This window comes from Pristiophorus japonicus, chromosome 2 (genome assembly GCF_044704955.1).
Source record: "Pristiophorus japonicus isolate sPriJap1 chromosome 2, sPriJap1.hap1, whole genome shotgun sequence".
In the NCBI taxonomy this organism is placed as follows: Eukaryota; Metazoa; Chordata; class Chondrichthyes; family Pristiophoridae; genus Pristiophorus; species Pristiophorus japonicus.
This window is the reverse complement of record NC_091978.1, coordinates 291,969,474-291,995,343: the sequence shown is the minus strand read 5'-3', so window position 1 is coordinate 291,995,343 and position 25,870 is coordinate 291,969,474. Positions and strand designations below refer to the sequence as shown.

At 49.6% G+C, this 25,870-nt stretch overlaps 1 protein-coding gene across 7 annotated transcripts in view; it reads right to left on the bottom strand.

Moving 5' to 3' along the window:
* The window catches only part of smad1 (SMAD family member 1), a 142,531-nt gene that overhangs the window by 54,112 nt on the left and 62,549 nt on the right, over window positions 1-25,870 (bottom strand). For all 7 annotated transcript variants that reach the window (XM_070871563.1, XM_070871569.1, XM_070871560.1 and 4 more), the window contains one exon: window positions 2,377-2,628. In XM_070871563.1, the coding sequence (XP_070727664.1) occupies window positions 2,377-2,628 (252 nt within the window). The remainder of the gene's footprint in view (window positions 1-2,376; window positions 2,629-25,870) is intronic.

Here is a 25,870-nt window from a genome sequence, read left to right as displayed (position 1 = left end):
GCTTATACAGTGAATGTTAAGAACGAATAAGTTCCAAATCAATGCAAGTACATCACCACAACAGTAAAAGTGACTTGGATACATAATTCAGAAAATATTCAACTTTAGCACATGAAAGTACTAATTCCATATAAAATGCAGCTACTTAAACTTAAGGTGGTGGAGATTCTGAATAAGTCTGGAGAAGCATAAACAAATTGGTTTAAAGGGTAGGAAGCAGTGAATAGTTGTTAAGAGGAGTGAGGTTTATGTGAACAGGGTGAAGGATTATTAGTGGAGGATTAGAAGGCTTAGACTTGGGAACCACCAGTGGGTCTAATATACAGTGACTTGAATTTAGAACTTCAATGCTAACCAGTCAAACCTGCAGATGATACAAAGTTGGGTGGCAGAGCAGGTGATCCTGAGGAGGTAGCCAGTGACCTACTGAAATGCGTTAACGTAAGTGAGCAGAACAATACCCATTGAAATTAATGCTGAGGGTGTAAATTGGGGGAAAAAGTTGACAAGTATATTATGAATGTGACAAGTATATTATGAATGTGACAAGTATATTATGAATGTGACAAGTATATTATGAATGTGATTGAAATTGCTGAGTTTGAAGTTGAAAGATCTCCAGGTATGCTAATGCTAACTTACGTAGCCAGAATTGAGAGGATGCAACTATCAGGAAAGATTGAGCATACTGGTGCTCTTTCATCAGGACGAGAAGACCAAATGGAGTCCCGATAGAAGGCTTTAAAATTATGAAGGGGCTAGATAGCGTGGACATGGAGATACTGTTTCCACTTGTGGGCAGGGTGCAAACAGGTCATTGGAGGAGGTTATATGTATATAAACACTGGCATAGACTAGTTGGGCTGGATGTTCCATTTCTGTGATGTAGATTCTATATAAAGACTAAACCTGTGTCACAGAGTACTGGATTTTGAGAATTGAGAAACTTGGACTTTTCAGCCTTCAATTGGAGACAACTGATAGGGGACTTCAGGAGGTATACAAGATACTGAATGGGAAAAAGCAAATTCAGCACTCTAAATTAATTCGCAGTACTAGAATAAAGGTGAGGAAGAGATCAAACTGCAAAGGAGGATATTTAGGACTGATGTCAGGAACTTCTTCACAAAAAGCGATCAACACGTGAAATGAACTTCCTGGTAGAATAGTGAAGAAAAACAATGGAATAATTTAACAGCTGGATGCTAGGAGGGAAGCATGGGATTTTTATGGATAGACAGATAAACTAGGATGGGCCAAATGGCCTTGTATGCATCTATCTTATGATCTTGTAATAAATAGTGTAACTAATTTAAAAAGATGTGGGAATAATAAAACCAAAATTTAGGTTTAACTTGCCAAAATAGACTTTGTGGCTAATCGATTCTTTTCAAAGAACTATTGATAATTCTTTTTCATAAACATGTATTTCTCCATGTTAAAAAAAAATTAGTGCAGAACTGAATTTAAGAGAACTGCTTCATTCGAAGTACTGAAAATATATTTTTAAATAAATCCTGGACTTAAAAATAACTGCAAGCTTAAAATTAAGTAATGGACTGCTCGTTAAAAATTAAGTGTGTGTAACAGCTTCAACTTTATGTTGCTCCCTTGTATCCAATGTATTGTCTTACAGTTCATTGACTAGTTATTAGTTTTTTCAGCAAAGTTAGAGAGAGCAACTTTCAGCAATTCAATTTAAAACTGTAGATTCATGGCACCAATTTAAATCTGAACTATTGATATTGTATACAACAGCTAATCTAAACATTTCTGCAATTATGTGTTTGGAAATTAAACATTCAACTGCAATATTTCACCTGTATAACCACTGCCTCTATGTAAACAATCTGCTCTCCCTCCCAGAATCAATTTCAGTGAAAGAAACGGTTATGACTGCAGTCTTGATCAAATCAGTCTGTTTTCTTTTCACAAGAGAAAGCATGCAATCAATTGTACCTGACAAGCCTAGTGTAACAATCAATCAGATGTTACATCCCATTTATTGAGAACAGAGCAGTTTATCCTAGAATGTGATTACAATACTATACATCTGGCCCTGGTAGTACATTCGAAACATCCATTTACTGTCCTAAGACGACTGTCACAATTCATTTCTGTACCCACAGGAGTCAACAGATTATTTGATTCTCCACCCACCACCCTGCCCCATCCCCTTATTGTTATTCCTTAACAAAAATTATGTTGTCCATTACAAATCCTACAAAAGTACAGACTGCTTTAGACTACAATAAGAAAGTGTCTTATTTCTGGAGAAGCATTTCTGCAACCAAAATGGAACCATTTTGGTTAGATCCAATTTGGATAGTTAATATAACTATGAAGGCTGATGCAGCAGAATATTATTGCTCTTACCTGGCATCTGAAATGGACTGCTTGGTCCAGAGCTTGCTGGAGAATGAGGATATGTGCTACTTCCAGGGGAGCTGGGATAACTTCTGTTGGGAGAGTTAGGGAATGGGTGGGTGTTCGGTTGCTGAAAGGAAACTGGAAAGGCAGCATTTTGCGGCATAGGAGGATCATTATGTCCCAAATTACGAAACTGTGCAAGTAGACTATGCTGTGGGTTAAATTCACTGTGCCTTGGAACCAACACTGGAGGAAGAACTAGAATGAGAGAAAGGAAGGCAAAAAAATTAAAAAACGTTCTACAATAAATCCCATTTAAAACAGCTTTACTGGTTAGCAAATAAAGATTTACAAATTTGCAAATGGCATCTACCATGGAGCCAATGCATATACAATAATGAACTTTACTCCCACCATCCAGAGATTGGTGGTCCCTTTTGAAGCCTGAATGGATCAATGCCAATAACACCCTGGGTAAATTGAAGATTTGCCTTTATATAGCACCTTTCCTGACTATAGGATAGCCCAAAGAGCTTTATAGTTAATGTAATATTGTAAGATACAAAGTTTAAACTCTTCACCCACAACGTACATATGAAAACCCCAGTTCTTGAACTATAACTATCTTGTGGATCTGAAACTAACGAGGAGTCAAATGCAAAACGGTATTTGAGACATCTATGTAACCTGTGGTTAAAAGGAGAGAAAAACAAACTTTTGGAACAATGCATCAGCATTTTCTGTTTCTCAATACCACTCAAAAAAAAGCATACAAGTGCTGCAAGGAGACAGCAGTCCAGTCCACCCACATGGCTATACATGAGGCATTGTTCTGCTGGATTTGATAATTAGACACACAAAATATGCCAGTGACCCAGTCACCCTCTTCTAACGACTTAGAAGTCTGTCACACAAGGCCATCAATGAGTAAATGTGGAGATTGGAGAAGCAACACAATCAAACCTGCCAACCTGCCATCGACCTAGGTGTGACGAATGGCAGGATCAATCTACATGGAAGCCAGGATTTGATTTCAGAACTAAAAATCCGGTGGACTTCTGGGGAGGTGGGAGAGAGAGCTTGTCCATAATTCCCAGTCTCAGATGGGCTCCTGGGGAGATCCCAAGAGGCAGCATTTCCCTTTTGGCACTGGGTTTGGAAGTCAAAAACTAAAATGAAACACTAGTTGCACTAGGCTTCTCTTCCAATTCTTCTAGTGTACTTAGGAGAATTTTTTTTATTTCTAAAAATTACATTGGTTCACTTGCTATACGAATTGTACATCATAATCCATGTGACATTCCCAAGTAAAACACATTATTCAGCATTTGCTTTCACAATGATTATCTCACCCAAGGAATTTGCTACTCTTCCATCACTAGATAACAGTGTAGGCAACTTGTTTACAAAATCTTCAAAAAAAATATAGAAACAATATAGAGCAACATGAAAGGCCCCTCTCTCCTGTCCTTTACCAAATTCTTATATTTTGAGTAAATGGTTTAAAATTCAATTTTATTTTGTAACAAAAATTCTCTTGTTCAACTTTACAGGATACACGTGTGCACAATGAAGTACCATAGTCATTCAAAAAAGTTGATGTCATTCTGTGCCCTTGTACAACAACAGGATGCTTTTTAATCTTTGACCGCATCAAAATAGCTGACTGTTCACAATTATAAATGTCCTTCATCTTCTGCTCAGGATCCCAAATTATCTATGAGTGCATTACTCGGTAAATCTGTGTCATCCTTTGCCTATCTGAGTTTGCAACAGAACCTTGATATTAGCTAATATCTGATGGTCATCTCACCTACTAAAATCAGTCTGTCATTTCTCTGCCACAGACAGTCACAAAAATCAATATGGAGTCTGTGCAAGAAACAGCAGCTAAAGTAATAAAATATCAATACAAAAATTAGTATGAGAGTGGATGAGTAATGCTGATTAATGATACGACTCCACACTATCAGCAATAGACTATCAAGCCCCAAATCAACCTTCCGCCCTTCAGTCAAGTACCTGTAATATGTTTTAAATTGATAAAACATGTGTATCATACCACACAATGGGGCCAAGTTTCCACCGACTGACTTTCTGGAACAAAAAGTGCCCCTAATCCTTAACGTGGTATTCTCCACGCTCATCAGGCCTCCTTCGGACTCGGGGGAGCGCAGCAGAACCAGCGGGGGGGCGTAGCCAGGTCCCTGCGCTGAAAACCGTGCCGGGACCTCTGCACATGCGCGCTAGTGTGTGCGCACATGTGCAGCAGCTCCTTGCCCCCAGATTGTGTGTGCTGCAGGCTGTGAGGGAGGGGCCTGAAGCACGCCGCTCCTAGTCCTGGCCGAATGGAATCCCCACCGCGACCTGCGAGGGAACAGACGACAATGTACGTCATCGGAGACAGGAGATTCTGGGAACAGAAAGCGAGAAAGAGCTGGCAAAAGTGACCCACACCTCTCATTCCCCCACCCCTCCCGTCCCACACACACACACACACCTCTCACCCCCACTCCCCGCCCCCCTTCCTCCCCTCCCCCCGCCCCCACACACACTTCCTCCCCCCCCCACACAAACTTCCTCCCCCCCCACACACACACTTCACCCCCCCCCCACACACACACACTTCACCCCTCCACCCCCACACACACACTTCCCCCCCCCCACCCCCACACTTCACCCCCCCCACCCCCACACTTCACCCCCCCCCACCCCCACCCCCACACACTTCACCCCCCCCCACCCCCACACACACACACACACACACTTCACCCCCCCACCCCCACACACACACACACACACACACACACACATCACCCCCCCCACCCCCCCACAATTCACCCCCCCCACACACACACACTTCACCCCCCCCACCCCCACACACACACACTTCACCCCCCCCACCCCCACACACACACACTTCACCCCCCCCACCCCCACACACACACACTTCACCCCCCCCACCCCCACACACACACACTTCACCCCCCCCACCCCCCCACACACACTTCACCCCCCCACCCCCACACACACACACTTCACCCCCCCCACCCCCCCACACACACTTCCACCCCCCCACCCCCACACACACACACTTCACCCCCCCCACACACACTTCACCCCCCCCCACCCCCACACACACACTTCACCCCCCCACACACACACACACACACACACTTCACCCCCCACACACACACACACACAACCCCCCCCACCCCCCCACACACACACACCGCCCCCCCCACACACACACACACACACATCGCCCCCCCACCCCCACACACACACATCGCCCCCCCACCCCCACACACACACACTTCGCCCCCCCACCCCCCCACACACACACACACACTTCGCCCCCCCACCCCCCCCCACACACACACACACACTCCCCCCCCCCACACACACACTCCCCCCCCCACACACACACACACTCCCCCCCCCCACACACACTCCCCCCCCCCACACACACACTCCCCCCCCCCCCCCCCCACACACACTCCCCCCCCCCCCACACACACTCCCCCCCCCCCCACACACACTCCCCCCCCCCCCCCCCACACACACTCCCCCCCCCCCCCCACACACACTTCCCCCCCCACACACACACACTCCCCCCACCCCCACTCTCCCCCCCCCCACACACACACTCCCCCCACCCCCACACACACACTCCCCCCACCCCCACTCTCCCACACACACACACACTCCCCCCACCCCCACTCTCCCTCCCCCCACCCCCACTCTCCCACACACACACACACTCCCCCCACCCCCACTCTCCCCCCCTCCCCCTCCCCCCCCCAACCCACCCCCACTCTCCCCCTCCCCCCCCCCCCACTCTCCCCCTCCCCCCCACCCCCACCCTCCCCCACCCCCCCCCCCCCTCCCCCCTCCCTCCCCCCCTCCCTCCCTCCCCCCCATCACCCCTCACCCTCCCACACACACCACCTCCCCCCGACACACCCTTCTCTTTACCCCCCTCTCTCCCTCTTTTGCCTACCCCCCTCTCTCCCTCTATTGCCCCCCTCCCTCTCCTGCCCCCACACCCCCCTCCCTCTCCTGCCCCCACACCCCCCTCTCCTGCCCCCACACCCCCCTCCCCTGCCCCCCTCTCTCTCCCCCTCCTGCCCCCCCTCCCTCTCCCTCCTGCCCCCACACCCCCCTCCCTCCTGCCCCCACACCCTCCCTCCCTCTCTCCTGCCCCCACACCCCACCTCCCTCTCCCCCTCCTGCCCCCACACCCCACCTCCCTCTCCCCCTCCTGCCCCCACACCCCACCTCCCTCTCCCCCTCCTGCCCCCACCCCACCTCCCTCTCCCCCTCCTGCCCCCACACCCCCCTCCCTCTCCCCCTCCTGCCCCCACACCCCCCCTCCCTCTCCCCCTCCTGCCCCCACACCCCCCTCCCTCTCTCCCCCTCCTGCCCCCACACCCCCCTCCCTCTCTCCCCCTCCTGCCCCCACACCGTCTCTCTCGCCCTCCTGCCCTCACACCCCCCCTCCCTCCCTCTTCCCCTCCTGTCCCCACCCCCCCTCCCTCCCTCTCCCCTCCTGTCCCCACCCCCCCTCCCTCCCTCTCCCCCTTCTGTCCCCACCCCCCCCTCCCTCCCTCTCCCCCTCCTGTCCCCACCCCCCCTCCCTCCCTCTCCCCCTCCTGTCCCCACCCCCCCTCCCTCCCTCTCCCCCTCCTGTCCCCACCCCCCCTCCCTCCCTCTCCCCCTCCTGTCCCCACCCCCCCTCCCTCCCTCTCCCCCTCCTGTCCCCACCCCCCCTCCCTCCCTCTCCCCCTCCTGTCCCCACCCCCCCTCCCTCCCTCCTGTCCCCACCCTCCAGCTCCCCCTCCCCCTCTCTCCCCCGCCTGCCCGAACCCCCCCCTCCCTCTCCCCCCCCTCCCTCTCCCCCTCCTGCCTCCTGCCCCAACCCCCCTCCTGCCCCCACCCCACCCTCCCCTCCTGCCCCCACCCCACCTCTCTCGCCCCCTCCTGCCCCCCCACCCCTCTCCCTCTCCCCCTCCTGCCCCCCACCCCCCCTCCCTCTCTCGCCCCCTCCTGCCCCCCCACCCCTCTCCCTCTCCTGCCCCCCACCCCCCTCCCTCTCCCCCTCCTGCCCCCACCCCCCATCCCTCTCTCTTCCCCCACCCCCCATCCCCCTCCTGCCCCCACCCCCCTCCTGCCCCCACCCCCTCCCTCTTCCCCTCCTGCCCCCACACCCCCCCTCCCTCTTCCCCTCCTGCCCCCACACCCCCTCTCTCTCCCCCTCCTGCCCCCCCTCCCTCTCCCTCCTGCCCCCACACCCCCCTCCCTCTCCCTCCTGCCCCCACACCCTCCCTCCCTCTCTCCTGCCCCCACACCCCACCTCCCTCTCCCCCTCCTGCCCCCACACCCCACCTCCCTCTCCCCCTCCTGCCCCCACACCCCACCTCCCTCTCCCCCTCCTGCCCCCACACCCCACCTCCCTCTCCCTCTCCTGCCCCCACACCCCCCCTCCCTCTCCCCCTCCTGCCCCCACACCCCCCTCCCTCTCTCCCCCTCCTGCCCCCACACCCCCCTCCCTCTCTCCCCCTCCTGCCCCCACACCGTCTCTCTCTCGCCCTCCTGGCCTCACACCCCCCCTCCCTCCCTCTTCCCCTCCTGTCCCCACCCCCCCTCCCTCCCTCTTCCCCCTTCTGTCCCCACCCCCCCTCCCTCCCTCTCCCCCTCCTGTCCCCACCCCCCCTCCCTCCCTCTCCCCCTCCTGTCCCCACCCCCCCTCCCTCCCTCTCCCCCTCCTGTCCCCACCCCCCCTCCCTCCCTCTCCCCCTCCTGTCCCCACCCCCCCTCCCTCCCTCTCCCCCTCCTGTCCCCACCCCCCCTCCCTCCCTCTCCCCCTCCTGTCCCCACCCCCCCTCCCTCCCTCTCCCCCTCCTGTCCCCACCCTCCAGCTCCCCCTCCCCCTCTCTCCCCCCCCTCCCTCTCCCCCTCCTGCCCCAACCCCCCTCCTGCCTCCTGCCCCAACCCCCCTCCTGCCCCCACCCCACCCTCCCCTCCTGCCCCCACCCCACCTCTCTCGCCCCCTCCTGCCCCCCCACCCCTCTCCCTCTCCTCCTCCTGCCCCCCACCCCCCCTCCCTCTCCCCCTCCTGCCCCCCACCCCCCCTCCCTCTCTCGCCCCCTCCTGCCCCCCCACCCCTCTCCCTCTCCCCCTCCTGCCCCCCACCCCCCTCCCTCTCCCCCTCCTGCCCCCACCCCCCATCCCTCTCTTCCCCCACCCCCCATCCCCCTCCTGCCCCCACCCCCCTCCTGCCCCCACCCCCTCCCTCTTCCCCTCCTGCCCCCACACCCCCCCTCCCTCTTCCCCTCCTGCCCCCACACCCCCCTCCCTCTCTCTCCCCCTCCTGCCCCCACACCCCCCGTCCCTCTCTCTCTCTCCCCCTCCTGCCCCCACACCCCCTCTCTCTCTCTCTCTCTCCCCCTCCTGCCCCCACACCCCCCCTCCTTCTCCTCCTGCCCCCACCCACTCTCCTGGCGCCCCCCTCCCCCACCCACTCTCCTGGCGCCCCCCTTCCCCCACCCACTCTCCTGGCGGCGCCCCCCCCTCCCCCACCCACTCTCCTGGCGGCGCCCCCCCTCCCCCACCCACTCTCCTGGCGCCACCCCTCCCCCACCCACTCTCCTGCAACAATTGCCCAATTTTAAATAAAGGAATTCAGCCAACAGTTGAGTTGTGTACTGTACTGGAGTAAAACTTGTCTTCCCCCAAGCTCACTCGCCCCCCCCCCGCTAGCCCCCCCCCCCCCAAACGCTCTCTCTCCTCCCCCCACCCACCCAAGCTCTCTTTCTCCAATCCCCACCCCACAAGGCTCTCTCCCCAAGCTCGCTCTCTTCTCTCTAACCCCCGCCCCCCCTGCAAGCTCGCTCGCTACCCCCCCCAATCTCTCTTTACCCACCCTCCCCCCAAGCTCGCTCGCTCCACCACACCAAGCGCTCTCGCTCCACCCTCCCCCAAGATTTCTCTTCAAGCCCCTCCCCCAAGCTTGCTCTCTCCCCACCACCCCCCCCAAAGCTCTTTCTCCAGCCCCCCAGCTCTCTCTCTCTCTCCATTCCCCCCAGCTCTCTCACCTCGCTCCACCCCCCCCCCACCCAAGCTCTCGCTCTCCACCCCCCTCACCCAGACTCTCTTCCACACTCCCACACCCCCGCCTCCCCAAGCTCTCTCTCCACACCTCCTCCGCCCCAAGCTCACTCCCTCCACCCCCCAAAGTTCGCTCTCTACACCCTCCCCCCAAGCTCTCTCTCTACCCTTCCCCCAAAGCTTGTTCTCTCAACTGCCACCCCCCAGCCAAGTCCTCTCTCTCTCTCGCCCCCTCGTCAAGTTCTCTATCACTACCGCCCCCACCCAAGCTCTCTCGCTTCACTGCCCCCCCCGCACAAGCAAACTCTCCACCCCCCCTCCCCAAGCTCTCTTTTCTCTCTCCCCCACCTTCCCAAGCTCTCTCCTCCCACCCCCTCAAGCGTGCGCGCTCTCCACCATCCCCATGCTCGCTTTCTCTCTCTCCACCCCCACCCCTCCCCAAGCTCTGTCTCTTTCTGACCAACCCCCCTCCCCCACCCCAGGCTCGCTCTCCCCTGCCCCCACCCAAACACCCTCTCCCCTCCCCAGTTCTATCACTTTCCTCCCCCCGCCCAAGTGTTCTCTCTTTCTCTCTTCCCCCCCCCCCCCAGCTCTCTTTCTCCTCTCCCCCCCCACCCCCCAGCTCTCTCTCTTCCTCCCCCCAACCCCAGCTCTCTCTCTCTCTCTCTCTCTCTTCCTCCCCCCCCCCCGCCCCCAGCTCTCTCTTCTCCCTCCCCCAGTATTTCTCCAGCGATTTGGTACCTACTGTACATGGTCCATGTCATTCAGATGCAGTGCTTTTAGATTTATACCCCCAGTATTGAAGCACTGACCACACTATCAGCTTCGCTGGGCAGGCCACATAGTTCGCATGCCAGATACTAGACTCCCTAAGCAAATACTTTATGCGGAGCTCCTTCATGGTAAACGAGGACAGCGGAAACGTAATAAGGACACCCTCAAAGCCTCCCTGGTAAAGTGCGACATCACCACTGACACCTGGCCGAAGACCGCCCTAGATGGAGAAAGTACATCCGGGAAGACATTGAGCTCCTCGAATCTCCAAGCAAAGAACAAGAGGAGGCCAAGCGCAGGCAGCGGAAGGAGCGCACGACAAACCAGCCCCACCGACCCCTTCCCTCGACAAATGTCTGTCCCACCTATAACCGGGTTTGTGGCTCTGATATTGGACTGTTCAGCCAAAGAACTCACTTTGGGAATTGAAGCAAGTCCTTCTCGATTCCGAGGGACTACCTATGATGATTTTAGATTTGTCTTTTTAACATCAGACATTATTTTGTACTATAGCCCTACAAATTGTCAGTTCCTTATGTAAATCAGCAGCAACAGTGGTCCCAGCACTGATCCCAAAGATGAAACACCACTTCTCATGTTCTGCCAGTCTGAGTTACTATCTATAACCCTTGCTCTCCCTTTGCTGTTTAGTAGCCAATTTGCTATCCAGTTGGCTACTTGTCCCAATTCCACATGCTCTAACCTTAATCATGAGTCTACTATGTGGCCTCTCAAAAGTCCAGGTATATTACATTCATTGCAGTATCCTCATCTACCATTTCTGTTACTTCAAAGAATTCAATAGGTTGGTTAAGCTTGATCTTCCCTTTTGAAATCTGATCTCACTATTCTGTATTACATTTTTTGTTGCCGAACGCTTTTCAAGTACATTGTTGTGAGTAAAGATTCCAATATCTTTTCTACTACTGACATTAAGCTAACTGGTCTATAGTTCCCTGGATATGTTCTCGGTCTCTTTGAATATAGGGACATGAACTGTCTGCTAATGCTCTGGCAATCCATCCAGACCAGGGTGTTTATAGAATACTCTCTAACTATCTAGTTTTCCAATAATCTCCCCACTTTCTATCTTAAAAGGTCTTCTTCTCATGTCATGTCCTTATTAGTCTCCCTGGTAAAACTGAGGCAAAGTAACTACTCAATATTTCTGACACTTCACGGTCATTACCTGCGAGTTTATCTTATGCATCCCTCAGTGGCCCTATTCATATCTTACTTGTCCATTTGTTATTTGTGTATAGAATACTCTTACTATTTATTTTTTATATTGTTTGATAATTTTATTTCGTCATTCCTCTTGGCTTTCCCAATTTTTTTTATTTCTTTTCTAACATCTTTATATTCACTTTTGTCATACTCTCCTTTATTGGCTATGTACTTAAGGTAGGAATTTTTGTTTAGTTTTAATTTTACCCTTACCTCTTATCTATTTTATAAAATCAACAAGCTCCCCACTGGAGTGGAACTAAACGACAGAACCAGTAGGAACCTGTTCAACTTCCGTCACCTCCAGGCCAGATCCAAGACCGCCCCAACCTCTCGTCGAACTACAGTACGCAGACAACACAGGCGTCTGCGCAGAGACTGAGCTCCAAGTCAGTCAACATCTTCACTGAGGCGTACGAAAGCATGGGCCTTACACTAAACATCCGCAAGACAAAGGTCCTCCACTAGCCTGACCCCGCCACACAGCACTATCCCTCAGTCATCAAGATCCACAGCGCGACCCTGGACAACATGGACCACTTTCCATACCTCGGGAGCCTATCAACAAGGGCAGACATCGACGTGATTCAACACCGCCTCCAGTGCGCCAGCGCAGCCTCCGGCCACCTGAGGAAATGAGTGTTCGAAGATCAGGCCCTCAAATCTGTCACCAAACTCATGGTCTACAGGGCTGTAGTGATACCCACCCTCCTGTATGGCTCAGAGACGTGGACCATATACAGTAGACACCTCAAATCGCTGGAGAAATACCACCAATGATGTCTCCGCAAGATCCTGCAAATCCCCTGGGAGGACAGACGCACCAACATTAGCGTCCTCGACCAGGCCAGCATCCCCAGCATCAAAGCACTGACCACAGTGTTCGCATGCCTGACAAGACTCCCAAAGCAAGCCCTCTACTCAGAAGTCCTATATGGCAAGCGAGCCCCAGGTGGGCAGAGGAAACATTTCAAGGACACCCTCAAAACCTCCTTGATAAAATGCAACATCCCCACCGACACCTGAGAGTCTCTCGCCAAAGACCGCCCTAAGTGGAGGAAGTGCATCCGGGAGAACGCTGAGCAAATCTCGTCGCCGAGAGCATGCAGAAACCAAGCGCAGGCAGCGGAAGGAACGTGCGGCAAACCAGACTCCCCACCCACCCTTTCCTTCAACGACTGTCTGTCACACCTGTGACAGAGATTGTAATTCCCGTATTAGACGGTTCAGTCACCTGAGAACTCATTTTGAGAGTGGAAGCAAGTCTCTCGATTTTGAGGGACTGCCTATGATGATGATTCATTAGTAGCAGTAGTAGTGTGTGCCTCAAACCAGAGGATGAGGGTACCAACAAAGGCGGAAGTGGTTTACTACTCACGCCAATATGCAAATCAATTGTCTAGTACAAGCCTCATTCCTGGGGGGGGGGGGGGTCTCTCCTGTTTATCCCTCTGACTTTGCTAGTCATTCTGTCTCTCTCATCTTGCCACACTTTGGTGGTAAAAACAGAGAGACAGACTATTATCTGAATGGTGACAGATTAGGAAAAGGGGAGGTGCAAAGAGACCTGGGTGTCATGGTACATCAGTCATTGAAGGTTGGCATGCAGGTACAGCAGGCGGTTAAGAAAGCAAATGGCATGTTGGTCTTCATAGCGAGGGGATTTGAGTACAGGGGCAGGGAGGTGTTGCTACAGTTGTTCAGGGCCTTGGTGAGGCCACACCTGGAGTATTGTCTATAGTTTTGGTCTCCTAACCTGAGGAAGGACATTCTTGCTATTGAGAGAGTGCAGCGAAGGTTCACCAGACTGATTCCCGGGATGGCGGGACTGACCTATCAAGAAAGACTGATCAACTGGGCTTGTATTCACTGGAGTTCAGAAGAATGAGAGGGGACCTCATAGAAACGTTTAAAATTCTGACGGGGGTAGATGCAGGAAGAATGTTCCCAATGTTGGGGAAGTCCAGAACCAGGGGACACAGTCTAAGGATAAGGGGGAAGCCATTTAGGAATTTCTTCACCCAGAGAGTGGTGAACCTGTGGAATTCTCTACCACAGAAAGTTGTTGAGACCAATTCACTAAATATATTCAAAAAGGAGTTAGATGACGTCCTTACTACTAGGGGGATCAAGGGGTATGGTGAGAAAGCAGGAATGGGGTACTGAAGTTGCATGTTCAGCCATGAACTCATTGAATGGCGGTGCAGGCTCGAAGGGCTGAATGGCCTACTCCTGCACCTATTTTCTATGTTTCTATGTAACACTGGTATGGCGTTGCAGCTCAAAGCCCTTTATTCCTCTCACTTCAGCATACTATTGGCCTCGGTCAGTGACCAGGGTTTCCCCAAGAATCAACGACCAAGTTGCAATGAGTCAGGTGAATCTTTAGTGTGTCTTTGTATCACCTGTTTTCTGCCCTGCACTGTTCTGCCATCGACCAGTTCTCCATAAAGCACCTGTAAAGCTATTCAGTCGTCTTGGATAACCCTTGCCACTGGACCGTGTGGTGGCTGGTGTGCAACGGCCACCACGCGTTAAAAAAAATCCATGCACAGGCATCTTCCACCCTTCAAGATGTAGTTCGGGTTCTGGAATATTAGGTCCTTCATTCAAACACCTGTGAACTCATCCTTTTTTGTCGTGGAAGCAAGTCATCCTCGTTTCAAGGGACTACTTATGATGATGATGATGAAGAAAGGGAAGACAGACTATGAAAGTAAACTAGCGCAAAATATAAAAACAGATAGCAAGAGTTTCTATTGTTATATAAAAAGGAAACGGGTGGCTAAAGTAAATGTTGGTCCCTTAGAGGATGAGACCAGGGAATTAGTAATGTGGAACATGGAGATGGCAGAAACTCTGAACAAATATTTTGTATCAGTCTTTATGGTAGAGGACACGAACAATATTCCGACAATGGTTAGTCTAGGGGCTATAGGGGAGCGGGGGGTACTTAACACAATCACAAAGGAGGTGGTACTCTAAGATAATGGGACTAAAGGCAGATAAATCCCCTGGACCTGATGTCTTGCATCCTAGGGTCTTGAGAAGTAGTGGCAGGGATTGTTGATGCATTGGTTGTAATCTACCAAAATTCCCTGGATTCTGGGGAGGTCCCAGCAGATTGGAAAACTGCAAATGTAACGCCCTTATTTAAAAAAGGAGGCAGACAAAAAGCAGGAAACTATAGACCAGTTAGCCGAACATCTGTAGTTGGGAAAATGTTGCAGAGTCCATTATTAAAGAAGCAGTAGCAGGACATTTGGAAAAGCAAAATTCAGTCAGGCAGAGTCAGCATGGATTTATGACAGGGAAGTCATGTTTGACAAATTTGCTGGAGTTCTTCGAGGATGTAACGAACAGGGTGGATAAAGGGGAACCGGTGGATGTGGTGTATTTGGACTTCCAGAAGGCATTTGACAAGGTGTCACATAAAAGGTGCCACATACTGCACAAGATAAAAGTTCACGGGGTTGGGGGTAATATATTAGCATGAATAGAGGATTGGCTAACTAACAGAAAACAGAGAGTCGGGATAAATGGTTCATCTCTGGTTGGCAACCAGTAACTAGTGGGGTGCTGCAGGTATCAGTGCTGGGACCCCAACTATTTACAATCTATATTAATGACTTGGAAGAAGGGACTGAGTATAACGTAGCCAAGTTTGCAAACGATACAAAGATGGGAAGAAAAACAATGTGTGAGGAGGACACAAAATCTGCAAAAGGACAGACAGGCTAAGTGAGTGGGCAAAAAATTTGGCAGATGGAGTATAATGTTGGAAAATGTGAGGTCATGCATTTGGCAAAAAAAAAATCAAAGAGCAAGTTATTATTTAAATGGAGAAAGATTGCAAAGTGCTGCAGTACAGTGGGACCCGAGGGTACTTGTGCCCGAAACACAAAAGGATAGTATGCAGGTACAGCAAGCGATCAGGAAGGCCAATGGTATCTTGGCCTTTATTTCAAAAGGGGATGGAGTATAAAAGCAGGGAAGTTTTGTTACAACTATATAAGGTATTGGTGAGGTCACACCTAGAATACTGCGTGCAGTTTTGGTTTCCATATTTACGAAAGGATATACTTGCTTTGGAGACAGTTCAGAGAAGGTTCACAAGGTTGATTCCGGGGATGAGGGGGTTGAGTTATGAGGAAAGGTCGAGTCTCTACTCATTGGAATTCAGAAGAATGAGAGGTGATCTTATCAAAACGTAGAAGATTATGATGGGGCTTGACAGCCATGATCTTATTGAATGGCGGAGCAGGCTCGAGGGGCCGTATGGCCTACTCCTGTTCTATTTCTTATGTTCTTATAAAGCACCTGCTGTCAACATCACTTTGAAATAAGCCAATGGGAGGCATACAACAGCAGTGGATATTGAATTAGTTCTCCACTTTTCCCCATGGGCAAAAAAAAACTCGTCTCGCCAGTCAGCAGTACAGATGGCATCAGCAGGGTGGGGATAGAACCTGCATTTCTCCAAATGCAAAGGTTGTTTCAGTACCGAAAATATTACTCATTATACAGCAGCCAACAATTGGGGGAAAGGAAGTAATTTAAGCTCTCAATGTTAAAAAATGTGTACAACTTGCAGTTAACATTAATTAATTTTGATCAGCTGATTGACTATTTTTTTTTTTTAAAACTGTTTCAGGTCTCTTGTGCTGCATACTCTTACCAAGCTTCGGTGATCAATTCCCAATGGTGTGCTCCAGATTAATAATAAGTAATTATATTTTTAACTGAATAAAAGATAGCATCTATAAGGAGTGCAACATGACGAACTGTCTAATGAAAATGATCTCGGCGGCTGCTGGTAGCACGAAGATTTGTAGAAGGTGTAGTGGAGTAGCAACAGGGAAGTCATATTTCCCATGGCTTAACACACACTCCTGCAGGTCTGGTTGGCAAACAATGACGAACTCTGCATTTAAACTTTCTATGTACGAGTGAGAGCTCCAAGCAATTTTCTGGAACAGTTCCACAATCAGGAGTATGCAAGTCATCACTGGGCGCATCTGCGCAGACTTATTGGATTAATAAATGACACCAACTGCATTTTAACAACTTTGGACTCTTAGTATGAAAATGAATATCATGTTTAAAAAACAATGTCTATGATCCTGCTTTAGTCATCTTTTTGGTGGTGGGAGGGGGGGGGGGAAACTGACAGCTCAGCTACATCTCTGAACTTGAAGAGTGTGGATTCTAGAATGTAGAAGGCTATCCTCAAATTTGATCGTCTGCTGGAATGATAAAGCTTTATAGAACATAAATGCACAGATAGTTACATTTTCTCTCCAGTTTAGAGAAGTGCAAGTCCCCTGGACCTGATGACTCGCATCCTAAGGTCTTAAAAGAAGTGGCTGCAGAGATAGTGGCTACATTGGTTGTAATCTACCAAAATTCCCTGGATTTTGGGGAGGTCTCAGCAGATTGGAAAACCGCAAATGTAACGCTCCTATTTAAAATAGGACGCAGACAGAAAGCAGGAAACTATAAACCAGTTAGCCTAACATCGGTCGTTGGGAAAATGCTGGAGTTCATTATTAAGGAAGCAGTAGCAGGACATCTGGAAAAGAATACAGTTAAGCAGAGCCAGAATGGTTTTGTGATTGACAAATTTGCTGGAGTTCTTTGAGGATGTAACGAGCAAGGTGGATAAGGGGGAACCAGTAGATATGGTGTATTTGGATTTCCAGAAGGCATTCGATAAGGTGCTACATAAAAGGTTACTGCACAAGATAAAGGCTCATGGGATTAGGGGTAATATATTAGCATGGATAGAGGATTGGCTAACTAACAGAAAACAGAGAATCAGGAGAAATGGTTCATTCTCAGGTTGGCAATCAGAAACTAATGGGGTAATTTTCCAGTTGGCAAACGGCGAATAGTGGGGTGCCACAGGGATCGGTGCTGGGGCCTCAACTATTCACAATTTATATTAATGACTTGGAGGAAGGGACTGAGTGGATTCAAGTTTGCTGATGATACAAAGATGGGTGGGAAAGCAAGTTGTGAGGAGGACACAAAAATTCTTCAAAGGGATACAGACAGGCTAAGTGAGTGGGCAAACATTTGGCAGATGGAGTACAATGTGGGAAAGTGTGAGGTTATCCATTTTAGCAGGAAAAATAATTGTTTTTATTTAAATGGAGAGAAACTACAAAATGCTGCATGACAGACAGACCTGGGGGTCCTTGTGCATGAAACACAAAGGGCCCAAGTTTCCACATGATTTGCGCCTGATTTTTAGGAGCAACTGGTGGAGAACGGACTATCTTAGAAATCGCAATTCTCCACATTTTTTTTTTCTGCAGTTCTAGTCAGGTAGAACAGTTCTAGTTTGGAACAGAATTTTTTCTTCAAAAGGGGGCGTGTCCGGCCACTGACGCCTGATTTGAAAGTTTCCACAGTGAAAACGTACTCCAAACTAAAGTGAATGGAGCAAGTGAAGAGTTTTGTAGAACTGAAAAAACCTGTTCTACACATTTAAAAAATCAGGCGCAGGTTACAAATTAGGCGTCCAGAACTAGGTGGAGGGGGGGGAAGGGAAGTCATTAAATTCTACAATAAATCCTTATTTATACTTCTACAAATATTATACAAATAAATCCAACCTGAATAAACATTTATAAGCAAAGAAAAGATTAAATAAACCATCTTCCTACCTGTGTGAAAGTGCTTCAGCCAGCCTCACAAGTTCGTTCCCGACGGTTGGGGGGGGGGGGGGGGGGGGGGGGAGGCGGGCCCAACCGCAGCGGAAGGGGGGGGGGGGGGGGGGGGGAGACGTTCCCGACGGCGGGCGGGAAGGAGACAGTGAGAAGGCTGCAGGAAGCCTCAGTGCTGATGGCAATGTGCTTTTATTAAAAAAAATGTTCAAAAATGTTCAGCTACAAAGAACTACAAAAATGGCCGAGTGCCAATGATTCCTTCACACTGCGCATGCGCGAACGCTCCAACGCGCACGCGCAAGGTTGCTGGCAGGAAAAAAAACTAATTTAAATAGTACCCGCCCCCTCCCACTTACAAAATCGGCACGAGTGTAGGCTCCGCCCCCCCCTGGGCGCCACGCCAAACAGACAAGGAGCTGCAGGGCTCTCCAGAATCGCGAGTTTTTTTCCGGTGCCGTTTTAGGCGCGAAAAACGGGCGCCTTTTTTATTGTGTGGAAACTTGGGCCCTACAAGTCAGAATGTAGGTACAGCAAGTAATCAGGAAGGTAAATGGAATGTTTGCAGTAAAGGCTAAGGGGATGGAGTATAAAAGCAGAGAAGTCCTGTTACAACTGTACAGGGTATTGGTGAGGCAACACCTAGACTACTGCGTACAGTTTTGGACTTATTAAATAGGGATATACTTGCATTGGAGACAGTTCAGAGAAGGTTCACTATGTTGATTCCTGAGGGGAAGGGGTTGCCTTATGAGGAAAGGTTGAGCCTATGCTCATTGGAGTTTAGATGAATGAGAGCTGATCTTACTGAAACATAAGATACTGAGGGGGCTTGACAAGGCTGAAACATAAGATACTGAGGGGGCTTGACAAGGTAGATGCCGAGAGGATGCTTCCCCTCGTGGGGGAATCTAGAACCATGGGGTATAGTTTCAGAATAAGGGGTCGCCCATTTAAAATTTGTGATGGAGAAATTTCTTCTCCGAGGGTTGTAAATCTGTGGAATTCTCTGCCCCAGAGAGCTGGATCAGTGAATATATTTAAGGCGGAGATAGACAGATTTTTGAGCGATGAGGGAATAAAGGGCTATGGGGAGCGGGCTGGGTCCATGATCAGATCAGCCATGATCTTATTAAATGGCGGAGCAGGCTTGCGGGGCCAAATGGCCTAATCCTGCTCCTATTTCTTATGTTCTTATGTTCTTAGAACCCCTCCCTATGATTGGCAACTTGTCTAGTAGAAACCGTGCACATATTTTGAATTATAAAGTGACAAACTTAATGATATCCTGGCCTTGTGTTTTTAAAATGGTTTTCTTGCCTCTTCCAGGAGATAACATAGCTGTTGATGGGTAGAGGGTATCCAATCATGATGTTTCAGGCATCACAACTGCTCTTATATTCTATGCCTCGACTAATAAAGGCAAGTATCCCATATGCCTTCTTAACCACCTTATCTCCCTGGCCTGCTACCTTCAGGGATCTGTGAACATGCACTCCAAGGTCCCTCTGTTCCTGTACACTTCAGTGTCCTACCATTTATTGTGTATTCCCTTGCTAGCTCTACCCAAATGCATTACCTGACACTTCTCCGGATTGAATTCCATTTGCCACTGTTCTGCCCACCTGACCAGTTCATTGATATCTTCCTGCAGTCCGCAGCTTTCTTCATTATCAACCACAGCCAATTTTTGTGTCATCTGTAAACTTCTTAATCATGCCCCCACATTCAAGTCCAAATCATTGATATATATCACAAAAAACAAGGCACCTGGTAATGAGCCCTGCGGAACACCACTGGATATAGCCTTCCAGTCACAAAAACACCCACCGACCATTACCCTTTGCTTCCTGCCTCAACCAATTTTGGATCCAACTTGCCACTTTGCTTTGGATCCCATGCGCTTTTACTTTTGTGACCAGTCTCTCATGTAGGACCTTATCAAAAGCTTTGCTAAAATCCATGTAGACTACATCAAAAGCACTGCCCTCATCGACCCTCCTCAAAAAATTCAATCAAATTAGTCAAACAGGACCTACCCTTAACAAATCCATACTGACTGTGCTTGATTAATCAGTGTCTTCCTAAATGAAGATTTATCCTGTCGCTCAGAATTTTTTCAATAATTTTCCCACCATTGAGGTTGGGCTGATTGGCCTGTAATTACTTAGTCTATCCCTTTCTCTCTGTTTAAGCAACGGTACGTTAGCAGTCCTCAACTCCTGCGGCACCACACCTGTAGCCAGAGAGGATTGGAAAATGATGGTCAGAGCCTCTGCTATTTCCTGTTTTGCTACTCTCAACAGCCTGGGATACATTTAATCTGGGCCTGGGGATTTATCCACTTTCAAAGATGCTAAACCCCTTAATCATATTGAATGGTGGTGCAGGCTCAAAGGGCCGAATGGCCTACTCCGGCACATATTTTTTATGTTTCTTCTGAGTTTATTTCATCCAATAATTCACACACCTTCTCCCTAATTGCAATATCTGCGTCGTCCCTCTCGTGAAAACAGACGCAAAGTATTCATTAAGAACCATACTTTCTGCCTCCACACACAGGTTACCTTTATGGTCCCCAATAGGCCCTACTCTTTTTTTTTTAATTAAAAGTTATCCTCTTACTCTTAAAGCACTTAAAAAAACATCTGGGTTTTCCTTGCTAATATTTCTTCATTCCCTCTTTGCTTTCCTAATTTCCTTTTTAATTTCACCCCTGCACTTTCCATACTCCTCTAGGTTTTCTGCAGTTTTGAGCCCTCTGTATCTGTCTTTTCTTTATCCTCACCCCATGAGGTGATAGCACTGGGTAGAAAGAAGTTGTTGGGAGAGATGCTCTAGACATGATCAGATAGGCAAGACTGAAACCAAGCAAAGGGAGGCCTACCAACCTGGACAATAGAGGAAATTCTTGAAGGAGGGTGTTAAGGCTGTAGGAGATCAAGATTGCCTAATGCACCATGGTCAGTATTATGTTGTTTGTGACTTTGGTTAGGCCCTTTTCAGTATTGTAAGAGGCACAAATTTGATCAGAGGGATCAAGCAGGCAGTTATAGGAGATGGATCTGGGATACAATATGGTCAAGAACTTGAGAGGTAAGGGAGGTGGGAGATATGGTGGGTGGTTACAAGAGTCGATATTGAGGGTGGGGGGTTTTTGAGAAGGGGGTTGGGGTAACAGTTTTGGAAGGCATACTGTGCCTGAAGAGAAAGAGCCTTTTATAATGTCAGCTAGCATAGAGCCAGGCTGTTGAGTTTGGATACTGAAAGTGGAATTGCACTTAAAAAAATTTATCTGGGAGCTTGGATGGAGTGCAGTGAATAACTGCTACAAATTCTGTTCCTCACAACCAGAGAAGAAAATATATTTTTCCAAACATTACATACATCTACAGAGAAAAAGATGCACGATGGTACTAACAGATTGCCAAGTCCTAAACATATAATATAGTTTGTGATGAGTAAGCGTTCACCTAAAATGATTGCTTACTAAGCTCGTGTTATATATGCTACATAATATATGAGTGATTCTGTGCCTGCAAACCCATTTCAGGTAACACCTATAAACATTCATTTGAAACTGAAGATAAATTTTTACTGGTTTTACTGGTAAGATGGTGGTCCAACACAGCCTCCAGTGTGCCAGCGCAGCCTTCGGTCACCTGAGAAAGTGTTCTCTCGAGGATCAGGCCCTCAAAACTGGCACCAAGCTTATGGTCTACAGGGCTGTAGTGATACCCACCCTCCTGTATGGCTCAGACGTGGACCATACACAGCAGACACCTCAAATCGCTGGAGAAATACCACCAACAGTGTCTCCGCAAGATCCTGCAAATCCCCTGGGAGGATAGACGCACCAACATCAGTGTTCTCGATCAGGCCAACACTCCCAGCATCGAAGCACTGACCACACTCGACCAGTTCCGTTGGGCGGGCCACATTGTCCGCACGTCTAACACAAGATTCCCAAAGCAAGCGCTCTACTCGGAACTCCTACACAGCAAGCGAGCACCAGGCAGAGGACACCCTCAAAGCCTCCTTGATAAAATGCAACATCCCCACTGACACCTGGGAATCCCTGGCCAAAGATCGCCCTAAGTAGAGGAAGAGCATCTGGGAGGGCGCTGAGCATCGAGTCTCGTCGCCGAGAGCATGCAGAAAACAAGCGCAGGCAGCGGAAGGAGTGTGCAGCAAATCAGACTCCCCACCCACCCTTTCCTTCAACGACTGTCTGTCTGACCTGTGACAGAGACTGTAAAAATGAGTTCTCAGGTGACTGTACAGTCCAATGCGGGAATTAGAGTGGAAGCAAATCTTCCTCGATTTCGAGGGACTGCCTATAATGGAAGATAACCAACTCGAGGGAAAAAATCTATTTATCTATTTCACCTCGTCCTCACCAATCTATTTGTCGCAGATGCATCTGTCCACGACAGCATTGTTAACAGTGACCACCGCACAGACTAAGTCCTGTTTTCACAGAGGACAAGCAATGTGGCACTATCACTGTACTCATAACAGATGCAGCACTCAAAACCGGGTATCCATGAGGCACTGTGGGCCACCAGCAGCAGAATTGTATTCCACCACAATCTGTAACCTTATAGCCCGGCATATCCTTCACTCTACCATCAAGCCAGGGGACCAACCCTCAATGAGGAGTGGGGAAGAGCATGCTAGGAGCAGCGCCAGACGCACCTAAAAATGAGATGCCAAACCTGGGGAAGTTGCACCACAGAACTACACACATGCTCAGTGAAAGCAGCATGCTATACACAAAGCTAAGTGATCGTACAATCAAAGCTCTGCAATCCTGCTACATCCAGTCATGAATGCTGGTGGATAATTAAACCACCAATAGGAGGAGGCTCCATGAATATCTCCATCCTCAATGATGGCGGAGCACAGCACGTGAGTGCAAAAGACAAGGCTAAAACTTTTGCAACCATCTTCAGCCAGAAGTGCCAAGTGGATGATCTATAATCGGCCTCCTCCTGAGGTCCCCACTATCGCAGAAGCCAGTCTTCAGCTAATTCGACTCATTCCACTTGATAAAGAAATGGCTGATTGCACTGGATAAAGCAACGGCTATGGGCCCCAACAACATCCCGGTTGTAGGGCTGAAGACTTGTGCTCCAGAAGTAGCTGCACCTCTAGCCAAGTTGTTCTAGTACAAATACAACACTGCCCAGGTATGTTAAGTCCACAAAAAGTAGGACAAATCCAATCTGGCCATTACAGTCTGTTCTCTCAATCTTCAGCCAGGTGATGGAAGGTATCATCGACAGTGCTAGCAAGTGGCACTTACTCACCAATGGTCAGTTTGGGTCCTGTCAGGACGACTCGGCTTCAGACCTCATTACAGCCTTGGTCCAAACACGGACGAAAGAGATGAATTATGTAATGAGACGCAAGTGTGTGGAGCTCACAAACTTGTGTCTGCAAGAATGAGACCATCCGTTTGGCTGCCTCTGCCCTTCCCCTAAGCCCACCGGGCCAAACTTCCTCCAAAGAAGCCCCCTGCCCTAGCCTCACATCTTCCTCCAGTTTTTCTCCTAACTCCCCTCATGACGTTTGAGCTCATCCTGTCCATGAGATCCATTTCCAGCTCCCTTGATCCTATTCCCACAAAACTGACCACACCCCTTTTCTGGATCCAATGTTAGCTGACGTTGTTAACGGTTCTCTCTCTCGCTCGCTCAAATCTGCCGTCATCACCCCTCTCAAGAAACCAACCCTCAACGCCTCCATCCTTGAAAACTACCACCCCAACTCCAACCTCCCTTGCCTCTCAAATCCTTGAACATGCTGTCGCCTCCCAAATCCGTGCCCACCTTTCTCACAATTCCATGTTTGAAACCTTCCAATGTGGTGTCCGCGCCTGCCACAGTATCGAAACGGCGGTCAGTCACAAATGATATCCTTTGTGACTGTGACAGAGGCAAACTATCCCTCCTTGCCTTTCTTGACTTGTCTGCAGCCTTTTACATGACCCAAAGCAAGCACACTACTCGGAACTCCTACATGGCAAGCGAGCCCCAGTTGGGCAGAGGAAATGTTTCAAGGACACCCTCAAAGCCTCCTTGATAAAGTGCAATATTCCCACTGACACCTGAGAATCCCTGGTCAAAGACTACCCTAAGTGGAGAAAATCATCCGAGAGGGCGCTGAGCACCGAGTCTCGTTGCCGAGAGCATGCAGAAAACAAGCATAGGCAGTGGAAGGAGCGTGCGGCAAACCAGACTCCCCACCCACCCTTTCCTCCAACGACTGTCTGTCCTGCCTGTGACAGAGACTGTAATTCCCGTATTGGACTATTCAATCACCTGAGAACTCACTTTTGGAATGGAAGCAAGACGTCCGATTTCAAGGGAGTGCTTACGTTGTTCAGGTGGGTGGGACTGCACTCGCCTGGTTCCATTCTTATCTAATCGTAGCCAGGGAATCACCTGCAATGGCTTCCCTTCCCACCCCTGCATTGTTACCTCTGGTGTCCCCCAAGGATCTATCCTTGGCCCCCTCCTATTTCTCATCTACACGTTGCCCCTTGGCGACATCATCCGAAAATACCGTCAGTTTCCACATGTACGCTGATGACACCCAGCTCTACCACTTTTCTCGACCCCTCCTCGGTCTCTAAATTGTCAAGACTACTTGTCTGCCATCCAGTTCTGGATGAGCAGAAATTTTCTGCAATTGAATATTGGGAAGACCGAAGCCATTGTTTTCAGTCCGAATATTGGGAAGACCGAAGCCATTGTTTTCGGTCCCCGCCACGAACTCCGTTCCCTAACCACTGACTCCATCCCTCTCCCCAACTTCTGTCTGAGGCTGAACCAGACTGTTAGCAACCTTGGTGTCCTATATGACCTGAAATGAGCTTTCGACCACATATCTGCAGCATAATTAAGACCGTCTATTTCCACCTCCATAACGTCGCCATCTCCGGCCTTGCCTCAGCTCATTTGCTGCTGAAGCCCTCATCCATGCCTTTATTACCTCTAGACTTGACTATTCCAACGCACTCCTGGCTGGCCTCCCACATTCTGCACGATATAAACTAGATGTGATCCAAAACTCGACTGCCCGTGTCCTATTTCGCACTAAGTCCTGCTCACCCATTACCCCTGTGCTCGCTGACCTACATTGGCTTCCGGTTATGCAACGCCGTGCTTTCAAAATTCTCAGCTTTATTTTCAAATTCCTCCAAGGCCTCACTCCTCCAGCCATTAAAGGCACTATATAAATACAAGTTGTTGTTGTATTCCTACAGTGAGGTGAGTGTGACTGCCCTTGACATGAAGGCAGCATTTGACAAGAGTGTGGCATCAAGAACCCACAGTAAAACTGAAGTCAATGGAAATCGGGCGGTGGGGGGCAGCCCACTGGCTGGAGTCATACCTAGCACAAAGGAAGTTGGTTATGATTGTTGGAGGTCAATCATCTCAGTCCCAGGACATCATTGCAGGAGTTCTTCAGGAGAGTGCCCTAGGCCCAACCATCTTCAGCTGCTTCATCAATGACCTTCCCTCCATCACAAGGTCAGAAGTGATGATTTTCGTTGATGATTGGAAATTAATACTGTACATTCGCAACTCCACAGATAATGAAGTAATCCATGCCCGCATGCAGGAAGATCTGGACAACATTCAGGCTTGGGCTAATAGGGGGCAAGTAACATTTGCATCACACAAGTGCCGGGCAATGACCATCACCAA